This window comes from Ostrea edulis, chromosome 4, assembly GCF_947568905.1.
Source record: "Ostrea edulis chromosome 4, xbOstEdul1.1, whole genome shotgun sequence".
Lineage (NCBI taxonomy): Eukaryota > Metazoa > Mollusca > Bivalvia > Ostreida > Ostreidae > Ostrea > Ostrea edulis.
Window position 1 is genome coordinate 39,150,369 of NC_079167.1, and position 24,097 is coordinate 39,174,465.

The 24,097-nt window shown below is 34.4% G+C and overlaps 1 protein-coding gene across 5 annotated transcripts in view; it reads right to left on the bottom strand.

Moving 5' to 3' along the window:
• Positions 1 to 4,683: 4,683 nt before the first annotated feature.
• Positions 4,684 to 24,097, bottom strand: part of LOC125669547 (serrate RNA effector molecule homolog) — a 29,767-nt gene continuing 10,353 nt past the window's right edge. For 2 of the 5 annotated variants that reach the window (XM_056162593.1, XM_056162592.1), the window contains exons 8-23: positions 23,012 to 23,066; positions 22,806 to 22,910; positions 21,480 to 21,735; positions 19,826 to 19,983; positions 19,477 to 19,617; positions 18,889 to 19,083; positions 18,550 to 18,643; positions 18,376 to 18,449; positions 17,110 to 17,263; positions 16,065 to 16,174; positions 15,110 to 15,262; positions 12,562 to 12,748; positions 12,354 to 12,459; positions 12,189 to 12,221; positions 8,143 to 8,175; positions 4,684 to 5,172 (exon numbers count right to left, since the gene is read on the bottom strand). In XM_056162593.1, coding sequence (XP_056018568.1) covers positions 5,100 to 5,172; positions 8,143 to 8,175; positions 12,189 to 12,221; positions 12,354 to 12,459; positions 12,562 to 12,748; positions 15,110 to 15,262; positions 16,065 to 16,174; positions 17,110 to 17,263; positions 18,376 to 18,449; positions 18,550 to 18,643; positions 18,889 to 19,083; positions 19,477 to 19,617; positions 19,826 to 19,983; positions 21,480 to 21,735; positions 22,806 to 22,910; positions 23,012 to 23,066 — 1,927 coding nt within the window. In that variant the 3' untranslated portion in view covers positions 4,684 to 5,099. The remainder of the gene's footprint in view (positions 5,173 to 8,142; positions 8,176 to 12,188; positions 12,222 to 12,353; positions 12,460 to 12,561; positions 12,749 to 15,109; positions 15,263 to 16,064; positions 16,175 to 17,109; positions 17,264 to 18,375; positions 18,450 to 18,549; positions 18,644 to 18,888; positions 19,084 to 19,476; positions 19,618 to 19,825; positions 19,984 to 21,479; positions 21,736 to 22,805; positions 22,911 to 23,011; positions 23,067 to 24,097) is intronic. The other 3 variants (XM_056162594.1, XM_056162595.1, XM_056162596.1) reach the window with 3 other exon arrangements.

Consider the following 24,097-nt stretch of genomic DNA (forward strand, 5'->3'; position numbering starts at 1 on the left):
AGGACCTATTCTAACCCGGAGCCCATTTGAGTATGAACGAGGCATTAAAAGCATAAATGAAGTATTCAAGTATGAATGTAGCAACCACCACCCATTTTTTAAAAATTACCCAAAACAATAAAAAAACCCAGGTGCAATTACCAATTTTGAGTTGCATCATTATCAGAATTTACCGAAACAGTGGACTCTCTGGCCAGTCTGGGGGCTGAGCTAGTTGCATCAGAATTGACAGAAGCAGAATTCTCTGGCCAGTCGGGGGGCTGAGTGGTATCAGAATCTATTATTTATTTATTTTTTCGAAATTCAGAAATTTAAAAACTGCATGATCAGATTTTTTTTGTAACACTAATAATTAATGTCACTTTATTGCGATGACTCTTCAAGTACAAACCATGATATTAAAAAAAATGGAATAAAATGATAGATAAATAAATAAATAAAATATTTGTAAGTTACTTTATTTATCCAGGGACCTATATACTAACTAGTATATAGGTCCCTGATTTATCTGTAAGTACTTAGTCACTGATTAAGAAAACTGCATAATCTGTAGCTTATGACCCCTTTTGCCTTGCCTTGTAATTAATACCGAGCGAAGCTCGGACGGGCCGAAGGCCCGTCCGCGAAGCAAGGCTCTAAAGGTAACACGTATGTAAAAGAAAAAAGTCAAAATCAGCAAAAGAAAAAGAGATCATCTCTATATACGTTCACTGAAATTTTCGTGATCCATATAGGCGCAGCCATTTATTTTTTCATTACCTGTTTCAACAGTTATTCGTGTTTTATTTTGAATGCCAATAATAGAAGACTCTAACGTGCAATTCGTAATTTAAACACTCAGTTTGTTCAAAGTGAATAGCATAATTATCATTGTAAGAGGTTTTAGCAAATAAATACATATAAAACCGTAATACGACTAAATAGATGAACGAGTTCATGAGTTTCTTTAAATAAGAAGATATGATAAAATTACGGTTACTTTTTAACCATTTTGAATTTATTGGTTAATTTTGTTTGGTTTTAACGGCCTTTTTCGTTGCATACGGAATGTATTATTGTTGTTTATAATTGTTTGCTTTGAAAAAGAGAAAAAAGTCGAGGTTAAATGTGACGTCACAATGCACAGTTTACGTCGCCTTGCGGATCATGTAAAACTGTTGTCCCCATATAAACTCCTTTAATATTGAGATGTTACTGGGTGTTTAGCGCAAGGAACTTTCATTCAAAATATATATTTATAAAAGAATTATAATCTACCGTACTTAACGGAATTATGATTACCACTCGGGACACGGAGTTACGTACATGCTTCGCTCGGCCCAACGGTCACACCGTATACATATTATTGTTGAAAATTTGGCAAATAGCATTTTTAACCCCCCAGTCCATACCCCACTTTTCTTAAAACGCTAAAAATCCAGTGAGGAAGAAATAATGTCACTACCATATTTCGAATTTCCTCTAGACTATATCAAATTAAATACCGCACTGCTATCAGTCACAGATTGACACTGGTAGGGGTATGGGGACCTGGTCTGTGAGTGTGATGGAAAAGATTCTGATGAAAATAAAGATTCACTCATCATTCAGAAATGTATAAACATTGTATTAATGTATACCACCGGTACGTTGTGAATACGTTAATAATGGGAGTTATCTTTCCCTGGATATCTAAATCAATCAAATACTATATGAACACGGGCAATTATCGTCCATGTTTGACCTCAGTATAATTTATTCATGCATAAAATGTATTAATATGTCACTCTTTGTTGCGTATTTCACCATTAAGTAAATGTTTACATATACTCGCTCTGCTTAATCGCTTCAATCTCAAAGGGATTTTCTGGAATGTGCCTAATCACGTGAGATACGCTAAATATAGCTATTTTAGATTCGAACGATCAACATCGCATCATTCGTAGGCTCTAGGTTTATCCATACTAGCCCATAAAAAATATGGTGGAACCTCGTCCCACTTTTCCTGTAGAAATAAAAATAGAACGACGCGCCACCTAGCGAGCGTGGTTGTTGCTAATGAATGAGGCATTATAAATGAAGTATTTGAGTATGAATGAGGCATTATAAATGAAGTATTTGAGTATGAATGAGGCATTATAAATGAAGTATTTGAGTATGAATACATCATTACAGTTTGAATAAGGTATCAAAGGATATGCTCATTGTGGTCCTTTAAAGGACACATCGCATGTTTTTAAACTTTTTAATTTTTTCAGCAAAATTAATTCATTTCATGCCTAAAACTACTTTACATGTGTTTTAAATGAAACAGTTTGCGTAGTTTTCGAGTTTGAAAGCGATAAAATTCAAATCTTGCGATATGCATATTTTCTTCGATATTTTACGCGCCATTATCTGTGACGTCATATGCGACCTCGAGCGAGAAGATTTGAAAACAGTTGATAGCCATTTCATAAACAGATTAGATTTAATTGACAAACAAACAATTATCACATTAACAGCTTGTAAATAACGCTGCATTAGGGTGTTTTGTGCCGTTTAAGGGTGTACTTGCTGTCATTAGAGAGGATTTGGACTTGTTTTTTTTTCAATTTTCGAAGGAAGGTATGAGGGACAAGACGTGTATATTTTTTGTCGGCACAACGACTTTGCCTTAAAAAAACCTAGTAGAATTTGTCCCTGTACTTTTTCAAACAAGCCCTTGGACAAAGACGTAGATCAACTGCGAGAAAATTGTTCTATCGAAGCTACGCACTGTTACATATAGGTCTACGGCATATACTTTCCGTTCTGCTCTCGAATTCAATACACACTCGCACCAACTGACCTTCACCTTGTAACAACATATAGGCAGAACTTTGCTAGCAGTGTCTACCAACTGGTAGTTTTAAAAAATTTAAAGATAAAAGATATTTGAACTTTCAATTATAAATAATAAAATATAATATTTCCTGACTTTGAATTGAATTATAATGCTTTCATTTTTTTTTAAGGAACGCGTACGTGTTTACAACAACAGCACGCCGCGCTCCCACTTCCTAAGTAACAACGTGTTGATAACAAAAAATAATGATTAGGCCTAATAAACTTGCTTTAATAAAATAATTTAAAAGTATTGTGATTTTCACAATAAGTTTGATCATTATTATTATTTCTTTCTTTTCGAAATGCACCCGTGACAGTAGGCCTAGTTGTCAATGATACATAATCGTATCATAATTTAGGCCTATCTAACTTCTCCAAAAATAAATTTAATAATTATTGCACTGTTTAGTTTAGAAAAGCAACAACGTTAATTACAGTTGTTTACAGAAATGGCATTACCAAATTGTGTTTAGACAGTGATCCCATGTAAACATTATTTACTCGCAAATTTATGCAGATTTCATACTCGCTTTTCTCGCTACATTTGGGTCGCTATTTGTATGCACTGGTGGCTAAAAGATGTAAGACTCGGGAAATTTGTCAACATCGAAATAAATGTTATCCATGGTAAATAAATTAGGGCCCTAAAACCCGAGTTTTTAAAAATATCTAACACTACTTTTACAACAAGTTGATCGACGAAGGTCGCATATGACGTCACTGTACCACGTGACTACCTATCTAATTAACTAGGCTTTTTGAAATCGGGGCTTAGATTTAAGTCCGTATTGTGGCTAATTATCGCAATACTTCAGCGAACGAACTATTACAATTAATTTCTATAAGCATAAGGAAGACAAAATGCATATAATTCTGTATACTTTGAAAACACGAGATGTGTCCTTTAAGAATACACAATTTGCAAATGCTTAATGGACAAGAAATGCAAAATTGAAAAGGGTTATACACATGTATCATTTAATTGATAGTAGTGCCAAAATTTCTATGTCCATAGTGGATTGACCCTTGACCATAAAATCAATAGGGGTCATCTACTCCTTAGGGTGTACCAAGCTTGGTGTCAAGCAAGCAAATAATTTTCAAAATGTGGAGGAGACGATATATAACTATGTCGTTTGACCCTTGACCATATGAACCCAAAATCAATAAGGGTCGTCTACTCCTTAGATGTACCAAATTTGAAGGCTGTCAAGGGTTTGCAAAATATCATGCGGACAGTTTCTTCCTATGTCCAGAGTGGACTGACCCTAGACCTCAACATCTACTCCTTTTAAAAGATGTACAAGTGTACCAAGTTTGATGTCGTCAAGTGAAAGGTTCTTAAGATATTTAGTGAACTATACTTGGTCTACAGATGGACCGACAGATGCAAAACAATGTGCTCCCTCTTTTTCAAAGAGGGGCATAAAAATAACTTAACTTGACAAACTGGATAGATACACTAGATTACATTGTGGTACACTGGATTATACTGTGGTACACTGGATTACACTGTGGTAGTCTGGATTACATTGTGGTACACTGGATTACACTGTGGTAGTCTGGATTACACTGTGGTACACTGGATTACATTGTGGTACACTGGATTACACTGGATTACACTGTGGTAGTCTGGATTACATTGTGGTACACTGGAATACATTGTGGTACACTGGATTACACTGTGGTACACTGGATTACATTGTGGTACACTGGATTACACTGTGGTAGTCTGGATTACATTGTGGTACACTGGAATACATTGTGGTACACTGGATTACACTGTGGTAGTCTGGATTACACTGGTGTATATATATCATAACTATAAAGTACAAAATAGTTTCATTGATTTTATTCACAATTGCTGACTCTATGAAAATGAAGCTCATGATGACGGCAAAATTTTGATGTATACAAGAATGACATGATCAAATTCCTTGTTAAATTCAGCATATTCCATGTTCATTTTATAGTATATATATAAATGTAAATACATATATACATTTAGGTTACTGTCACACTTCATGCATGTACTTACATGTAACCTTAAGATAAAATGCACTTAAAAATCTATTCTAAAATACTACTTTCTCTCTGCTTTATTTTATCAGAGCCTCTTCAACACCCATTCTAGATTGGCCTACAGCACGATAAAACGACCTGTATATACACATTATGTACAGTTCATCTCTGTTAACTTGGCAATATCACTGAAGTAATGTCAGGTACTCTTGGCATATTGCATCACTCTCTCAGAAAATATCTCCGTCATCAGGAGCATCAAGGTCTCTGTATTCAATAATTCCCCTGGGATCTGATCGACGGCTGAAATATAAAGACAATTACTCTTAGTAAATACAGATTCACCCTTAAAGCATTCGTTTACTTTAAGAAACTATTTAAAGCTAACAGTAAATTTTTTTTTGATTAAAGAAATGATGTTATCAAAAGGAGGGGGAAAAAAGGAGCAAGTTTAAAAGTTTTGCTGATTGCCAATTTTATAAATGGATTAGATTAGTTTTAATAAAAGAGACGTAGAATTTCTCAAACTTCGTCTCATGTATAACATAAAGTTAACTTATAGACAAACCTATCCATACAAGAGAACTTCTTTACACTGGGATAAAGAACAGCTGACATTAACCCAGTATATTTATCCCTATCAGTAAAAATGTGAGCATAATAAAATCAAACTGTTGTTAACACTATAAAACAATCCGTAATTTTAGTTTAGTCAATGATTGGGAAGGAAAATTGAGAATGCATAATTCTTGCTCTATTTCAGATAAAAACTTAAGAACAAAGTTTTAAACTGACCCTAATATTTAGTTGACTTAAGAAACTTTATACGCATTTAATTTTTTTAATTATATACACTTTTTAAATCTACTTTTCTGTTTTGTTTAGAAATCACAATGAAAGTTAGGAACAGAACAATCAATAATTATATTATTTGGTCTTTAAGTTCTAAGATCTTTTTGAACCCTTATACCAATTCATTCGCCTTAAATTCTCTATGATTTAGAAACAAGCTAAAGGTAATTTATATCAACTCATTTACTAGACATGTCAGTCTATACAAAGCATATCTATCTGTTATTTAGGAATTTTTTGGTTTTATAGTAAATTCTTTCTCTTCATATTCATTGTAAATTTTCTAATATGGTATGATACAACATCGACTAAAATACAGCAAGAACATATATGTAAGACTCTAAAGTGCGATGGTCGCTCCAAAGTGTGATGGTTTGTTAACGTTATGGACGCCAAAGTGCGATGGCCACGCCAAAATCCGATGGTGCGGAGTTCAGTAACGTTTGTGACGTCATTCTTAACGTCTTTCCAAATCAAATTGAAGAAATGCAACATGGATGACAGCAACGGCAAGGTTTACACCGTTGGTGACAGTGAGAACGGCAAAGTACATTTGTTGTCAAACTATCTACTTCGCCCAAACATTCTTTAATTCATGACCATTTATTACTTTGACGTACACGCATTAAATTCCAAGGGGTATGCTATAATACAAAACATTCTATATGATTTCGCGTTGGAAAATTTTGTGTTCAATAACACGACAGCTAGATGGTAATGAATAAGTTCCTATTCTTATTTTTTGTGCATGGATTTTGCACTGATATTTTGGTGAAACAACACACGGTTGGTTCAGTCTGTACCAAAACACCATGTCGTTTACAAACCAATGGATTTCAGTGTGTCACACCATCGAACTTTGGCATGTCAGACCATCGCACTTTGGCGCATGAGTGTGGACCATCGCACTTTGGCGTGTCACACCATCGGGGTTTGGTGCAGACCATCGCACTTTGGCGTGCCCATCGCACTTTGGAGTCCTACATATATACACACATATCATCCTCACTAAAACATACATATATACACACACATAACATCCTCACTAAAACATACATATATACACACACATATCATCCTCACTAAAACATACATATATACAAACACACACAACATCCTCACTAAAACAGAGTTTGCAGTATTTACAGTTTATAAATGTTTCCTGTCAATGATCAAGGGCAAAAAAACCCTAAATTTACATAGTTTTATCAAGGCCCCCTCTACCCCTGTAAACTAAACATAACAAATTAATCTGGAAAAAATATCCCTACCCCTGAAACTTCCTTGAATGTTAAAGAATCTCAATCAAACTAGCAGGTACACAACTTCAGTATTCATACAAGATATACATAAAGTTTTAATCAAATCTGTTCATTTGTGTTAAAGATATCCTACAGACAAATTATATCTACAGACGGATAAGGTGATTCCAGTGTACCCCCCAAAACGTTGTCTGCAGTAGGTGGGGTGAGGGTGTATAATAGCCTACACATTCCTTAATTTGCACCTCTCCTTAAAATGTGTATTAAACCTACGGCTAACTAGTAAATTTTAAAAATTTGCAACATATCTTCTACAAGCCTTAACTTTTACCAAAAAGTAATATCTGCATAGCTATTATGATTTAGTAATAACTTGTGTAAAGTGAAGCATTCACAGCATTTTTGTAACACTATTATCGAAATGATAATAAAATACAAAAAAAATGTTTGTAGATACAGTAAAATATGGTAAAAACAAACCTCTGGAAATGTTCTATCTTGCTTCATAATAGGTATAAATTGTTAATATCTAATAGGTTATTACTTAATTTTTTATCTAATAAGTTATTACTTAATTTTTCATCTATGTGGGGAGTGAAAAATCACTTCATTATAAAGAGTAATTCATTCTAAGCTTGTTTACTAAAACCATGTTTTACTGTAAACAAGATACTGTTGGAGCACTGTACAAAGAGTAAATAATAGTACAGGGTAAATAACACACACATAGTACAAACAGGTGATAGTGTTTGCTGTTAATTAGGGAATTCAACTCTTTTTATGGGAACATAACACACAGTCTAAAATACAGTACAAAAAACTAAAACAAGTCATTGCCATCATATCTTTAGTCAACCATTTTTCAATCTGTTTTTAAATTAATAACAATTTATCTGTAACACTAAAACATATGCTTTTTCACATTCATTTCAAATATTAATGGATATCATTTGCTTCTCAGATTTTGTATTTCAAAAAAAAAAGAGAAGATTTTTGAAAATCTGCTCTTTAACTTACAATCTAGATTACAATAATAATAATTCTCTAATCTTGTCATATTTTGCTTACACGTTACTGACAAATCTGAGAAACATGTGAACGAGTTTAGATCCAAGGACAGAAGTGAATTCTACCAATGCTTTTAGACAAATTACTCAACTGTTGAGAATTCCGCTTCATAGAAAGATTGGATCTGGAAATAAATGACCTAATTTAACGACTACCAGTGGTGTAATCACACTCAATCAACACACATGAAACTTGAATTAAACTACAAAAAATTAACACTAAAACAAGAACACAGGAATCATTTAGACAATTCATAGTACCTGAAATGAATTTTTTCTAACTAATTTTTCGACATGTTCAGTGAAAACTGCCTAATCCGACAAATGTTTTATCTTTTTCACTGGGCATTCTGACCCATATTTTCATTGCTTTTTACACTATTAGTATTTATTCTGACAATGTGTTCTGACAAAAAAATTGTCACCCAATGCATGTCAGATTAGACAGGTTTCACTGTATAAGATTCACCAACAGAAGAGGCCCATGGGCCAGGAAACCGGAGTATCAAATACAAAAACCTTGCATGTGTATTAGAAGTGTTGCATGCTGATGGGGCATGTTTCAATATCGGAGGAATGACTGGGCATCAGTTTTGTGGTAGAAAGTGATGTTCCTTCTTCTGATAATTTTCCATGATACAAAACCATGGGTTGGTTAACTATTTCTAACTTCTTTCATCAGTGACTTGTATCAGACAAAAGAACATGGCTGAGGGTTTTGGGTATCACCAAAAAAATTAAGTATTGTGGTATACCACAAAATTTGTTAAATACCCGCAACATATACCACAGGCTGAATTTGTATTACATCAAATTTATTATATTATAGCAGTTATTCACTATTAATTGTATATTACAGTCTTCCTCCACCATTTTTAAATTTCACTACATGGTTTACCTAATTGCTGGAAAGGACCTCAAACTTACATAAACCATAAAATATCAATCTATTTCAAATTATCATAAATTCAAACCATAAATAAATAGTTTCTGTTATAATATTTAAGTGATATATATCTAAACTTAGATTTGCTTCAATACCAATAAAATTGTACCTTTTATACTTTAATCATTTCACCCATTGCACAGTTATTAGACACAACTTCCAATTTGTTTATATCGCGTTGAAGGGATGGTGTAAATCGAGTAAAATCATGTACAGATGTCCAATGCTTTAATATCGATTTTCTTACATTATTTAATCTTGTTTTTCTTTTCAAGTTTATGCATTTTAAAAGGATTATCTGACTTGAATATACCAGGTTTTTCATCATGTATACCGCGGTATGACGGAACAAGAAAAATTACCGGCATATACACATGTACCAGTAACACCGCTCACTTACTGAGGGTCACAACACACTCTCTGGTCATCAGCTACTTTTGTGCCAAAATATAGGCTTCAGTTGACTCCACCCTATTTTTGCATTTTTATGATCATCTCCCCTTTGAGGGAGATGGCCGAGGGGAGATGGCCGTTCATTTGAACAAACTTGAATCTCCTTCACCTAAGGATAATTTGTATCAAGTTTGATTGAAATTGGTCCAGTGGTTCTGGAGAAGATTTACCTATATATCAGCATGTAAAACTTTGATCCCCTAATGTGGCCCCATTCTATTCTTGGGGGCCATGATTTGAACAAATTCTAATCTACTCTCTATCAGGAAGCTTTCACTTGAATCTCCACTCTTATAGCCTGGTGGTTCTTGAGAAGATTTTAAAAGATTTTCCCTATACATTCAGATGTACAATTTTGATCCCCTATTGTAGCCTGACCATACTCCCAGGGGTCAGGATTTTATGAAACTTGAATCTCCACTATATCAGGTAGCTTTCAGTTGAATTTCAGTTTTTCTCGCCCATTGGTTCTTGAGAAGATTTTAAATTACCCCATCCTCTTTTTGCATTTTTGTGATTATCTCCCCTTTGAAAGGAGCATGGCCCTTCATTTCGACAAACTTGAATTCCCATCATCCAAGGATGCTTTGTGCCAAGTTTGGTTGAAATTGGCCCAGTGGTTCTGGAGAAGAAGTCATAAATGTAAAAAGTTTAAGACAATGACACTGCCACCTCCGACAGACAACAGACACATTTTGATTAGAAGCTCACTTGAACTAAAAAGCAACCATTTTTGAAGCTGCCACTATGTTATTATATCCAGTTTGCTAAGTGTTCATAAGTAAAGAAGATTTTGAAAAATTTAATATATTTTCACTTTATAACCTATTTGTCCCATCTTTAACTTAAATTTGAGTTTTCTTTTATTTGAGTAGTCGAAATTTTAGGCAAATCTGGAATATTGGTCCAAGTTTTGAGAAAAGTTTTTCTTCAGAAATCCAGGCCAGACTCCCGACCCAATTTCTCAATTTTGGCGGAGGGCTTTTTTTCTCATCATGGCTATGTACACAGTTTACAAGATCTACCACAGTAAAGAAAATATTGTATCAGTTTTAGTCTTACTCCTCCTTGATGAATAGAATACAATTAACAAATAGATCTTATTCCCTTTTACCTAGTAGATGTTACATAACAATTGGCAAAGTTTGCCCCAGTAATATCTGAGAAAAGTTGAAAATGCACGTCTCTAGACAAAACCAGATTGCAATAGGTCATCCATGTAAGTAACCAAAAGGAAGTGGAGCAAAACTTTGTCCCCATTAAGAAAATAGGAAGAAAGGAATTTAAGGAGGCCTGATACACTGACCAAAATGGTCTTTTTTATTTGCGATAAACTGAATAAATCTTTGCCTGAAATGTCACTCGCCTAGTAATTTAAAATGATACAGCCAAACTAAAGATGAGATATTCATACCAGTTCTTGAGAAAATACTTTTTTCTCCCTGAAAATTCAGATTTTACAAAGTACAGGAAAATAGAAGCGTTAAAGTCTCCAACAGGATTCAAACCTCAATGCAAGATTATCTGCCATTGTTGATCTGTTGGTAATACCTATTGACTACCAAAGTGAGCACTATAAAATGTCACTCAGGGCAGATTATCAAACTGCCAAAAAACTCTTCTTTTTCAGTGTGTAGAAGGAGTTTTTAAGGATGAATAACATATCATATGATTACAAACTTCCTTTAGAAAAACAAATCAGTCACATACATTCTATATCCTTTTAAAATTTGTTGCCTAACTGGTTAGCTCAAAGAGTTAACGTGTGTGAATCTGTAGATGGTGAGTTCAAGTCATGCACCCCCCCACCCACCATGTCATTTTATTTTTACTAAAACTGCAATTTTTTTTCTAAATGAGGCAAATTTCAAAGTTTTCAATTTCAAAATATTGTTCATTTTCCATCCATAACAATTTTCTTTGTTACTTCTCCTTAAATGAATTATCCACATGTAAACGGTTAAAATAGAATAAAGCACCTACACTGTAGTGTAGTATGATTACTTGCAATATAGCAACTTTTCAATGGCAATACACCAGACTTATTATTTAAAAAAAACCCACCTAAAAAGGGTATGCCATCATCTGCAACTAAACTAATAGTTTTAGTCAACCAGTTTTTAATCTGTAATGCAATGCAATTTCTTTTTGTCATTTAAACCTTGGTATCTTCACATTTAGAAATATTATTTGCTTCTCAGATTTTATAATCATGATAAAATAAATGCTGAGAATCTGCCCGATCATTAATCTACAAGTTAGCACTTATCATAATTTTTTATGATAATTTCCATAACTCTTCAATCTGCCATATACTAAGATATTACAGACAGATCTGAGAAATGCTTGTGGGCTGTAGTCTTTAAGGAGGAATAACACACCAAAGAAATATGGATGACAAAAGTGGAGGATATGTGTAATCAAATTTTGAAACTGAAAAGTTTCATTTATATAATTTAGTTCAAAAATGCAGTTTTAGTAGAAAGTCATCTGAAGAAAAAAAAATTTAAAACTCCTGCTGGACTCAAACGCACAAACTACAGACAAGCAGTCGACATATTAACCTACTGAGCTACCTAGCTAGACAATTAGATTTAAAAGGAATAGACATGAATTGCTGATATTCATATTTTCATTCCAGTTTCAAAAGGAAGTCGGCCTTTATGATGATATATTATTCATCCTTAATAAGATCCAATGTCAGAAGTGGATTCTAACAATGCTCTTAGATTACTCAACTGTTCAGAATTCCGCTTCATAGCAACATTAGATCTGGAAATAAATGACCTAATTTAACAACAAATCAACCGTGGTATAATCATGCTTCAACTGACACGAACTGGAATTTGAGACTATAAAAATCAACGTATAAAAAGGAAATTTTTCAAAAACAATTTTAATTACCTGAAATGACCTCTGTATCCTCCTGCTGACCTTCGATAATCACCCCGGTAGTCATGGTTTCCATATCCTGGAGATGGATAGTGGTGAGGGGCATTGTTACCAGAACCTGTAATTAAAAATATATAAATGGCATTTAATTCTAATGCTACTAGTTGCATTCACTCTTCAATATCAAGATTTTATACAGCATTTAAACCAAATCACTTACCGTAACTCCTCATGGGAGGTGCCATTGGTTGACTGTATCCCATCATTCCCTGCTGAGGAGGGGCCTGGTAGCCAGCACTAGGGCTAGGAAACTGCTCCCTGGAGGGGCCCTCTTTCTGTTTATTTTTAGGATGTTCTTGTAGTGCTGGTCTTTTGGGATCCATCAAATAGTTATTGAAGAAAGAAACCTGTAATGAATGCATTTCATTACTATCTGCTATGTTTCCATTCTTGCTATATGATGCTGAAGGTAACTTTTGTTTTATTATACAACAAAGAGATTGTATATATCTAAGTAACTACATTCTATGTACATAGATAACAAGATAAAATTTAAAATATTCCATAAGTACTTGCCTATAAATGAGTTGTATTTTTGAGGGAATTTACCACTGACCTGATATACAAGTTGGATCGATTTTCACTAGATTTAACTGTCAATTTCAGATCAACTTTCACTAGATTTAATTGTCAATTTCAGATCAAAATTCTTTCATATCTATCACAATTTTTAACCATTTTTCATCTGATGACATTTTTGTATGTCTTTCTTCATACTTCACCATAATAAAATATTTTTCTCTCTGAACATTGTTTCTTCTGAGTACTAATGATCATTTACAAAACAAAACCATGTGGTGAGAATGAATATGTAATAGTTGGGGGAAACATTTTTCAGTGAATATAAATTTCTTTAGCCCAAGTATTTAGGTCCCCTCCAATAATACATCAACATACAGATGCTCTTATTCTATCATTGAAAAACATATATTAAACACCTTCAGGTTTAATTTGCGGAAGATTCTCACGAGTGGATACCATGTGGTATTCGATAGGGATGAGGATGCATGGTAAATTTATTTGGTTGACCGGTTTCAACCTTGGGACGGTCGTCATCTCATCTGTTTTATTTCTTTTAAAAGTCTATCACTAAGAGTTGAACATAAAACGATATAAACATTTGGCCAAGAAAAACTATATGAACTATTTCATTATTCAATAAGTACAGTATAATTTGTCCAAATTGGTCTCTGAGTACTCCGGTGCTCTGTCAATTCCGGCCACAAAATATAGTCCCTAACATTTCTTTAACAAATCCTTTATTAATAATTCCCTGTACTCCGGATACTGCGTATTCTGTATATCGGCCGGCTTACACGGTCCCCACTGCTATCAATTAACTTTAATTATCCTGTTTAAACCGGCTGCTCGATGATACACCACCCTAATTGTATTCGGTGTACACAAGGTCCCAACTGCTCGTAATTAGCTCTAATTATCGCATATAAACCAGCCACCCCACGATGACCAACCTGTCGGTATTCGGTCGATCACACGCGTTGTACACAAAGGGTGTCTCAAAGGAAGCCACAGGTAAGTAAAAGAGTGCAACTGGCGATGAGTCACAATCAGTTTAAAATAAAACCTGATTTTAAGGGGGTGCACTTTTCAATTATGACAGCACCACACACGAGGTAATGCCCCCCCCCCCCCCCCCCCCCCCCCCCCCCCCCCCAAACGACAGAGATGAGAACTGACATTAAAAAATAAAGTTCAATTAATCGATGAATTCGATACATTCTTGGAATGAAACAAAATCAGCAACAATCCTGTCATGTTTTTCAAAAGCAGGGTTTCCCCTCGTGGACTTCTCGGAACTCTATGGCGAGTCAGAGTGATGATATGCAGTTAGTTAGCACAACTCGCCATGTCCGGTCGATCACTCGGCATTACATCAGTTTCTGTTTCACTAATTGAGACAGTTGAAAGCGATACATTTACAATGTAGCACTTGATAACGGCGATGATGTAGACGAAACTGACAATTTACCAACAGAAAATTGCGCGAATAATTCCCAGATTTTAAACTGTTTAATAAAAATTGAAACTTTTTCAAATGAGCACGACAATAAAACACTGACATTTGTATTTTTACTTTGAATTCTTTTGTGATATAATAAAACGTTAGCAATCATTACACACGTATGCATAGATAGTGAATACAAGGGAAGCAACTCTCATTCTTGTCAACATTCTGCACTCCAGACTGTGCAAACCGGCCAATTTCTGTGGAACCACACATAGCCGGTTTAGACAGATTATACTGTATCATCTTTTTCCTTCAGCACAGGATTTTTTCATTTACATGACACTCTGCTATTTTGATGTAAATTACAAAAGGCATCAATGCAGCAGTAGTTTCAGAGAAAGCTATTCCTATTAATGCAAAATTAACATGATTTCTTTGTGTAAACAAAGTTCTACTTACAAATATAATACAATTCTTTAAATACTACAAAAATTATAAAAACATATATTCAATTTCATAATATCAGAGAAATTGTGTCCAACATGGTAATACATTACATTATTTAATGATTCAAGTATGACCTCAATTGCTCTGTGGGTGCAAGTGATTTGGAAAAAAATAACAAACAAACAACAACAACAAAACTTATACTTTGATGTCAAGAGGTTGACAGAGGAATACATTGAAACTGACAGGATTATTGAAAGTGACGAAGAAATACAATGAAGAATCGACTTACCTCCGTCCTGACCTCATCCACTTTCTCCCCATGTTTGTTAAAGATATGTTTCCTGACAAACTCGGGGCCTTTGAATTTCTTGCCACTGATTGGACACAACCATTTGTCTTTGGAGAGTTCTTGCGTGTTGAGTGTCACAAACTTCTCCACCTCTGTAAACAGCTGTTAAGGACAAACTACAACCCCGCAGTTCCAGTGCTGACTTTCAGAAAGGTATGACCATGTTCAATATTAATGACATCAATGCGTCAGTCAAACATATATCGTACTAAAGTACATTAAGATATAAAATAATTTCCCTTCCTAAAGATGTTCTCACATTTGACACCTATGTAATGGTTTCAAATCATCTTTGCCTCCGTAACGTCTTCCAAAGCAACAATTTTTGATTGTGACAGCACATGTCAGGAATACTAATGGTAACTTGTGTATCCCTCTCCTCAGTATTACTCCATGATAATATACCATTCTTATTTAAACATATTTATAGAGAAAATCAATTCTAATGTAAATATTTTATTTACATGACACTATGTTGCACACACTACAATTCATGCCTTTCTGATCTGCGGCAATTTCTCCGATTGTTTATTGTTTCCATGGTCAATCTATAGAGAGGATATAAAAGAACTACATGTACATTTGTATACATGATAGGAACATACTTTGGTCCTCCTAAATGACTTCAAATTTTTAAAGCAAAGTTGCCTATATATTAAAATACAAACACTCTTAAACCAATAAAGCATGTCTTTTTTTTAAAGCCAAGCCACAAGAAACAGCATGAAATTGGTGATAAATATTATTATGGTTTAGTCATGAAAGAATTCAATTTTTTAAACCATATATATGTATTTGTAATCTCTCAAATTTCAATAAAACTTTCATGCTTTTTGGGGGCGTAAATTGGGCTTATCATAGATACATGTTCTTCTCTAAATTTAAACAAAGGATATGCCTCAGGATCTTTCCTGCCAAATTTGATAGAGTCTTCCTCAGACAGTTTCTCTTGGACCTCTGTAAACTGCTTCAGTTTGTTTTCTGTGTTGGTAATCCAGTCATTTACTGCAAAGAATTCAGGCAGTATAATAGCAAATTAAAATCCCAGCCTAATTTGGTTTCAAATATTATTAAACATGTTTTCAATCATAAGTTATTTCAAAAATGTAATAATTATGTACATATTTTAATACCTACTTTAATACTTTTTAACATTTTGATTTATTGATTTTTTATTTAGTTTTAATACTACTCTGTAATTTCCACTAGACTATGTCATCCAGATTACCAAGCTGTGTGATTCAGAGTTAAATTCTGCTGTGTAATGCAGACTTCCACTTCTGGTGTGGGATTTACACTTACCACTTACCACTTCTGGTGCGTGATTTACACTTAACACTTACCACTTCTGGTGCATGATTTACACTTAACACTTACCACTTCTGGTGTGTGATTTACACTTAACACTTACCACTTCTGGTGTGTGATTTACACTTAACACTTACCACTTCTGGTGCGTGATTTACACTTAACACTTACCACTTTTGGTGCGTGATTTACACTTAACACTTACCACTTCTGGTGCGTGATTTACACTTAACACTTACCACTTCTGGTGTGTGATTTACACTGACCACTTCTGTTGTACATTCTAGACATCACTCTTCTGTTGTGTGACTAGACTTACCATTTTAAGTTTAACAACATTAAGCATATTCTAGACTTACCATCTTGTTGTATGATCTAGACTTACCATCTTGCTGTGTGACCTAGACTTACCATCTTGCTGTGTGATCTAGACTTATCACTTTGTTATGTGATCTAGACTTACCATCTTGTTATGTAACCTAGACTTACCATCTTTTTGTGTGATCTAGACTCACCATCTTGGTGTGTGATCTAGACTTACCATCTTGCTGTGTGATCTAGACTTACCATCTTGCTGTGTGATTTTGGTGTGTGATCTAGACTTACCATCTTGTTGTGTGATCTAGACTTACCATCTTGCTGTGTGATTTTGGTGGTGGGGGGTACTCCCCGGCAGTGCATGATTCCACATCTGTGTGGCATTTCATCCTCGTTAGGATACTCATTAGCGCTGTAGTAATCAATGGAATACACAATCCTCAGATACAATATCATCCTGTCTAAAGCCTGAAATCATTCAATCAATGTTGACAAACATGTTATCTGTATAAAAGAAGCATTTATACACAGCACAGATGAACGCTTTCCTGTGTGCTACTCTAGCCGAGACCTTCACAAGCTGTACTAAACATGAAACTGAATCAATTAACCAGTATTTCCCCCTTGTAATGGAGATGAAGGGGATACAGTAATGTATTTATAAGTGTATGTAATGCCAGTATCAATAGAAAACAGTCAAACATGTATGCGACTCTTTTGGGGATTGCTGCTACATCATCACAAACAGTACATAATACACCCATCATTATGTGTGTCGTAGTATAGCTTTTTGCGGTATAGGTTCTATTTCCACACTGTACAGTATTAGATACTTTCACTTTGTTCTATTTCCATATTGTGCAGCATTAAGAAACTTTTAATTCAAGTCAGTTGTGACCTTGGCTATGGGACAAATGACCTTGGTTCAAGGCCAGGACACATCACCTTTTCATAAGGAACATTTGCACAAAGTATGAACTTACTGTATTCCAACAAAGCCATGGTGAGCTAGACTACAGAATTTCATCAAAGTTCACTAAGACTTTGGATTAAGACCATGACACACAAGCTTCCCACATTTCCACAAAGTAGAACTTTATTCCTCTCAGACAGGCATATAGAAACTATGGCCTGAACAAATCTTTGCTGATGAACACACAATGCAATAACATAATACACCCCATCTAAAGATTGGCAATGGGAGTATAAAAAGCCTGGGATATACAGATATCTTCAAAAATATTTGATTAATTTCTAATAATCCCTGTATTCATGTTAAGGTTAACTATCATGTCCCAATGGTTATTTAATTCAAACTTTCAGTATGAAAAGTATACTCTGTAAATATTTTTATTTCATTAACATTAAGTATAATATGTTCTGAATATGTGCTTAATTAGTACAGTACTGTATTCATTGTTTAATTGGTATAGGAGCTTGTTCATTAAATAGTACAAGAGCTTGTTCATTAATTAGTATAGGAGCCTGTTCTTTAATTAGTACAGGAGCTTGTTCATTAATTAGTACAGGAGCCTGTTCTTTAATTAGTACAGGAGCTTGTTCATTAATTAGTACAGTACCTTGATCATGCGCTCATCTCTTTCCACTGTCACTTCATTGCTTGATTCTTTTTCTCCATCCTCCATTTTCTCCCCTTGAAAATTAATGGACACTGATCAATCTCTTATCTCTGTAAAAGTAATTATGGCGACCTTTTCCAATCTCATCATAATAGTTGTCAATTATCACCCTACCCAGCAACTCTTCCTCCTCATAACTTCCCTCCTCCACGAGATAGTCCGTGATATTCTTTAATACAGGATTCTTTGATGTGAAACTAAACGAGCTCTGAAAGATAACAAGGATGTGTGCTTTTAACGGGAAATGACAAATTCTCGTATTTCTTGCCAAACTCAAGTTAAAAGGATTTCAGTGTTGAATGATATATACATATACTTTATTATTTTTTCCATCTGTCCATCAAATATCAAAGCAATCATCTCATTTATCTGTCTAACAAAATGAGTTGTCATCTTGTATCCATTTTCATCTGGAGCAATTATTTATTTGTCCTTGATCCTTGAATGACTGACCTCTTTTGATTTGTCCTTTTTCTCTTCCTCAGGATCTTCCCACATTCCCCACTTGGAGTCCAAATTTTGGATAATTCTAGCTGCTTGTTTGACATCAGCACGAACAATTTGCTTATGGGCTGAGATTCCATTGACGGGTCGAACTCTCTGCTTCAGTTCACGATTCAAAGTGGCTCCAAGTTCACAGTCCCTCAGCTGTCATAAGTAAAACATAAAGTAAAGAAAAAAAAGTTCACTAGCTAGTAAATATTTCTTGCTTCATTTATACTCAAGGGGACATAACCCAGAAACTTACAGCATATTGGGGTATGTTTTCTACAATTAACAAATAACTTTTAAGTGACAAAATATCAAAGGACAAATTCAATATAAAATAGTATGAAATTGATTTTCATTGCATAAAAGTGAACCTTTCTCAGAAAACAGAGTCATACAATTGTTTTTGAAAGATGTATGCTTTCTATATGGCAGTCAAGTAATATATAGTTCTCTCCAACTTGCACCTAATGGAACAATCATATATGAGATCATGAAGATTTAAAATTGTTAATAATGTGCCTAATTTCAAGAGACTGATAAGAATGTTACCCTAATATTGTTGAGGTTCCAGCAGATTTCCTTAATATTGACATCTCTTTCAAATGTGACCCAAGCCCTTCTGAAGAACCTCCTCTCAGCCTGTGGGTCCTGAAGAGCAACTCTGACAAATCCAGGGTATCTCTTGCACATCTGTAAGCAGACAAAGTTTATTTGTCAGAGCTCCATGTACATGCTCATCAAATGTTGGTATTTAGACAATAACACAAAAAGTTGAATTTTGAAAATTTCCACTTCTTTTCATGTATCACAAATTACAACCAACCAACCGTCAGGACGACGTCCAAAGTTTTATACTTACAGCTTCCACTTCCTGTTTAGTGATAAGTTCTATACTTACAGCTTCCACTTCCTGTTTAGTGATGGATGGGGCTAGATTCCGGAGGAAGATGGAGGAGGTTTTGTGGAGTGCCCTGGGTTTAGGATTGCTCTCTTTCTTGTCATTCTTCTCCTCAGTAGTGTCCTGATCCTTGTCTTCCCCATCAGACATGACGGATTCTACAGGGGCAAACATTTACAAATAATATGTTTTACGGCGTGACCGTGTTTGAGGGCGAAGCAAAAAAGTTTTGGCATTAGTATCTATATCCAAAACAGGACAAAAATAACCCGAAGTTAGCACGAGGACAGAGCTGTATCAAAGCATCCCAATTTTGGACATTTGATCCGCCAATATATTGAACGCGGGAAATATAACGCAATCGATGTAAACAGTACATTGTGACGTCATATTCAGCGTCGTTATTTAGCAAATTTACAAACAGCGTTTGAACCACAACAAAAAACATGGTGTTAATCGTGGAATGATTTTATATGATTAAGAAAATCAGATTTACAGGTTTTTACGGATTTTATGTAACATCTCAGAACGACGTGAACTAGGGTAGACGAGATTCAAAATGGAGGAATACATGTCCACGCAGTAATATTCGAATCGACGCCATTGGTACCAAACTTTTCCAGTTCCATAGGTATGGTTTAATTTTTCATTATTTTCCTTTATTTTCCTTTTAAACATGTATATACGTGTTACCTATAGGGAGAGCTCCGCTCTTACGGCCCTTCGGGTCGTGAGAGGGCTTCGCCCTCTAATATTCCTCCCCATCAGACATGACATGACGGCTTCTACAGGGGCAAACATTTACAAATAATATTCCTCCCCATCAGACATGATGGCTTCTACAGGGTCAAACATTTACAAATAATTTTCCTCCCCATCTGACATGACAGCTTCTACAGGGTCAAACATTTACAAATTATATCTCTCTCTCATACACTTGCATTTGAATAAGATTTAATCTAACTTGTTAAATGCAGTTTGTTTGATGAACATTCTTTTAATACATTGCATACACTTGGTGGTTTATGAAGCATAAACTGTCCCAACTTCGTATCACACAAAATGAGTAGATATTACTTGCATTTCTTACATAAATTGAATTTATATGCAAATCATTCAAAAATCAGTCATACCATGTCCTAGCAGATTAACTGATTGTCACCAAATCAAAATACAGAACTAACAAGAGGCCCATAAGTCTTAATTAATGGTAATACAAGTATTGCACAAAAAACCCACCTCACATCAGAAGAATCATCATGATTGCATATTTTAACGTCTGAAAACCATATGTGAATTTTGTTTTGGTGATCATTATTGAAAATAACTATAAACTTCAGGTCTACTGCATGTTGAGAAGTAAAGCGGCCTCCATGCTTACTAAAACTAAGAACTCAATTTGAATTTTACATGCTCTAAAGTAAAGAAGATTTTTACATGATATAATACATTTTTATTACATAACACTTCGCCCTGCCCTGCAATCTGATCTTCTGATCCAGAGGTCAAGAGTGTAATAATTATGCAAAGTTGCGAACCAAATGAAGGAATATCCTGCGATGTTTTAATTAAAATACAGTATATGTGAAAATCTGTATCCTTGTTGGAACAGATGTATTATTCTATATAACTTTTTTGTAACCGTTTCTTTCACCTTTACGTGTTTCCTCCTCCTTTGTTTTAGAGGCTTCTGTTGAAGATGATATGTTTTGTTCTTCTCCATCTTCAGATTTTTCTCCGTCTGCTATCTCACCGGACTCCTCCAGTCCTGGAGGGACTGGCTCAGACTCAGAATCACTGCCACTCTCAGACTCGGAGCCACTCTCATAGTCATAGCCAGCCTTATCGCGGTGTCGCTTCTTTTTCTTGGGTTTCTTCATTTCCTTAACGTTGCTTTCCTCCAGCACAGGCTAGATAAGTTTACACGTAATTTTTCAACAAATTGAACATCAAACAATCTATACAGGAAATTTTTTTTTGCCCATTTTATTTTACTTCATTTGGCCGACTGGGTGAATTTAAATCTACTCCTTGTTCTTAAGGAACAAAAATGGCTTTGGGGGAAAATTTAAAATAAGTTGAAATTATTTCTCATTGTCTCGGGACAAAAATTTCTTTGTATACTAATACATGTAAGGTAGTATTAAAGAAAGAAAAAAATGTTAAACCCATTATTTTCCAATACTCTATTCTGATATACATTTTGTGCCTTGGGAATAACTGGTCTTTTTTTTTTTATTTTTAAAAATTAACTTTTCAATCGCAATTAAGGCCACATCAAATCGATTCTCTGGTTCTCAGACACCGCCGCCCCCTAAAAAAATCGGTCACTGACACAAGTTTATTGCCCCCCCCCTCCCCGAAAAAAAATTGACGCTGCCCGTATTTGATCCGTCAAAATAAAATACGTGTTTTGGCGCCAAAATCGTAAAGCGCCTTGCTGAATAAGACATGCTGCTTAGTTGATGTAAACAATATGGTGACAGAAACAGTTCTTGTCAGCATTGAGATTACTTTTAACTCAAAACAGATTGTTCCATGGACAATTATACCGGTAGACTCGTCCTTGACAGTTGATACACTTTGCAAGAAACTGCTGGGCAGTGAATTTAAAGAAATTGAAACAGTGAAGGAACAAATTGATGAAAGCAAGGCCGAGTTGAAGTACGACGTTTTCGTAGGTTGAAACAAACGGCAGACAGCGATAAAGAAGCTATACAGTGTTGAATACCATTTGTAAAACTCTAACTTTCTTCACAACACAAAAAAAAACCAAAAAACCACGGACAAAAAATCCCTACCCATTTGTGACATGGAGATAAACTGAAAAACTAAACCCCTACCTACCTACCCATTTTTTGAAAACCAATTGTCTGAGAACCAGAGAATCGATTTGATGTGGCCTAAAATTACATAATTAAATCCTTATGGTTGGCCTGAATTATTTGAGTTTGTCGTGGCACTGACTACAGATACCTACCGAATTAGACTCGCTACCATTTTTGGCTTGTTGTTGTTTAGAAAACTCCTGAGCTTTTTTCATAAGCTCCTTCTGTTCAGCTGATATCGGTAATTTCAAGGGTTCCTAAAACAAGTTATCATTCATTTACTATTCAACAAATCTAAGATTAGCAAATAACATTTATATGAGAATAAAATTGATATACACCAACAATATAACCTTACATCTGGTTTCTTGTCATTCGAAACAGATCTTTTTCTCTTTTTCTTTTCATCTGGGCTGAAAAATAACACACCTTAAAATTAACTTCATATACATGTACAATGCATTTCTAGATATGTGTAACTATTTCAATGTTAGAATAAAAAGCTAAAACAAGAGTGGTGAATATAATTTAAAATATTTCAATGTTAGAATAGAAGGCTAAAACAAGAGTGATGAATATAATTTAAAATACATGTATTTCAATGTTAGAATAGAGGGCTAAAACAAGAGTGATGAATATAATTTAAAATATGAGTTTCTTTTCATAAAATATATCTGTACCTTTAAGAAAATTTCCTGCAGTATAAATTTTTAAATTTTAGAATGAAAAGGGTTACAAAAAACATGAATTTAATGTAATCAACGAGTTTTGGCTATTCATCTGATTCTTCATAATAAGCCATCAAATCATTCTGAACATTTATCAACAAAACACATTTATTTTCTAGGTATTATGAATTGAATGAAAATTCTGCAAAAATAATCCAACCCAAAAGAAGAATGTGCTAAGGTTTTCACTTCACGTAAATTCCACAGGTATTAAGGATTCTACCATACCTATACTTTGTATAGTCTATTTATTAAGGATTCTACCATACCTATATTTTGTATAGGTTATTCCTATCTTTGTATACACAACATTTAATTTACAAAATATGCATGATAGGAAGGTCTGGGAAATAAAATGGATCATTGTACATCATTAAACTTGTGAAAAGATAGTTTTCTATACATATAGAGCAAAATCACTTATACTTGTGGGGTCAAATTTTCAGTTTGAGAAAAATAAACTTGATATTGTAGAACAGCTGTTCTTTATTGTAGCTTTTTCTTGTTTACTTGTTTACGAGTGTGTGTTTGTGTGTGTAAAGGGGGAATTTAAGTTTGTGGTTATGTCTATACAACTAAAATGATATTGTTTTGTGTGGGTGGTCGTATTTTTTCATATTTTATATGGTCCGTGGTTGGACTGTTAAAAAAATATTTATTATGGGTAGTGGGTAGTTTCTATTGTTTTATTTTGTGCCACGTGGGTGTTGAGTTTT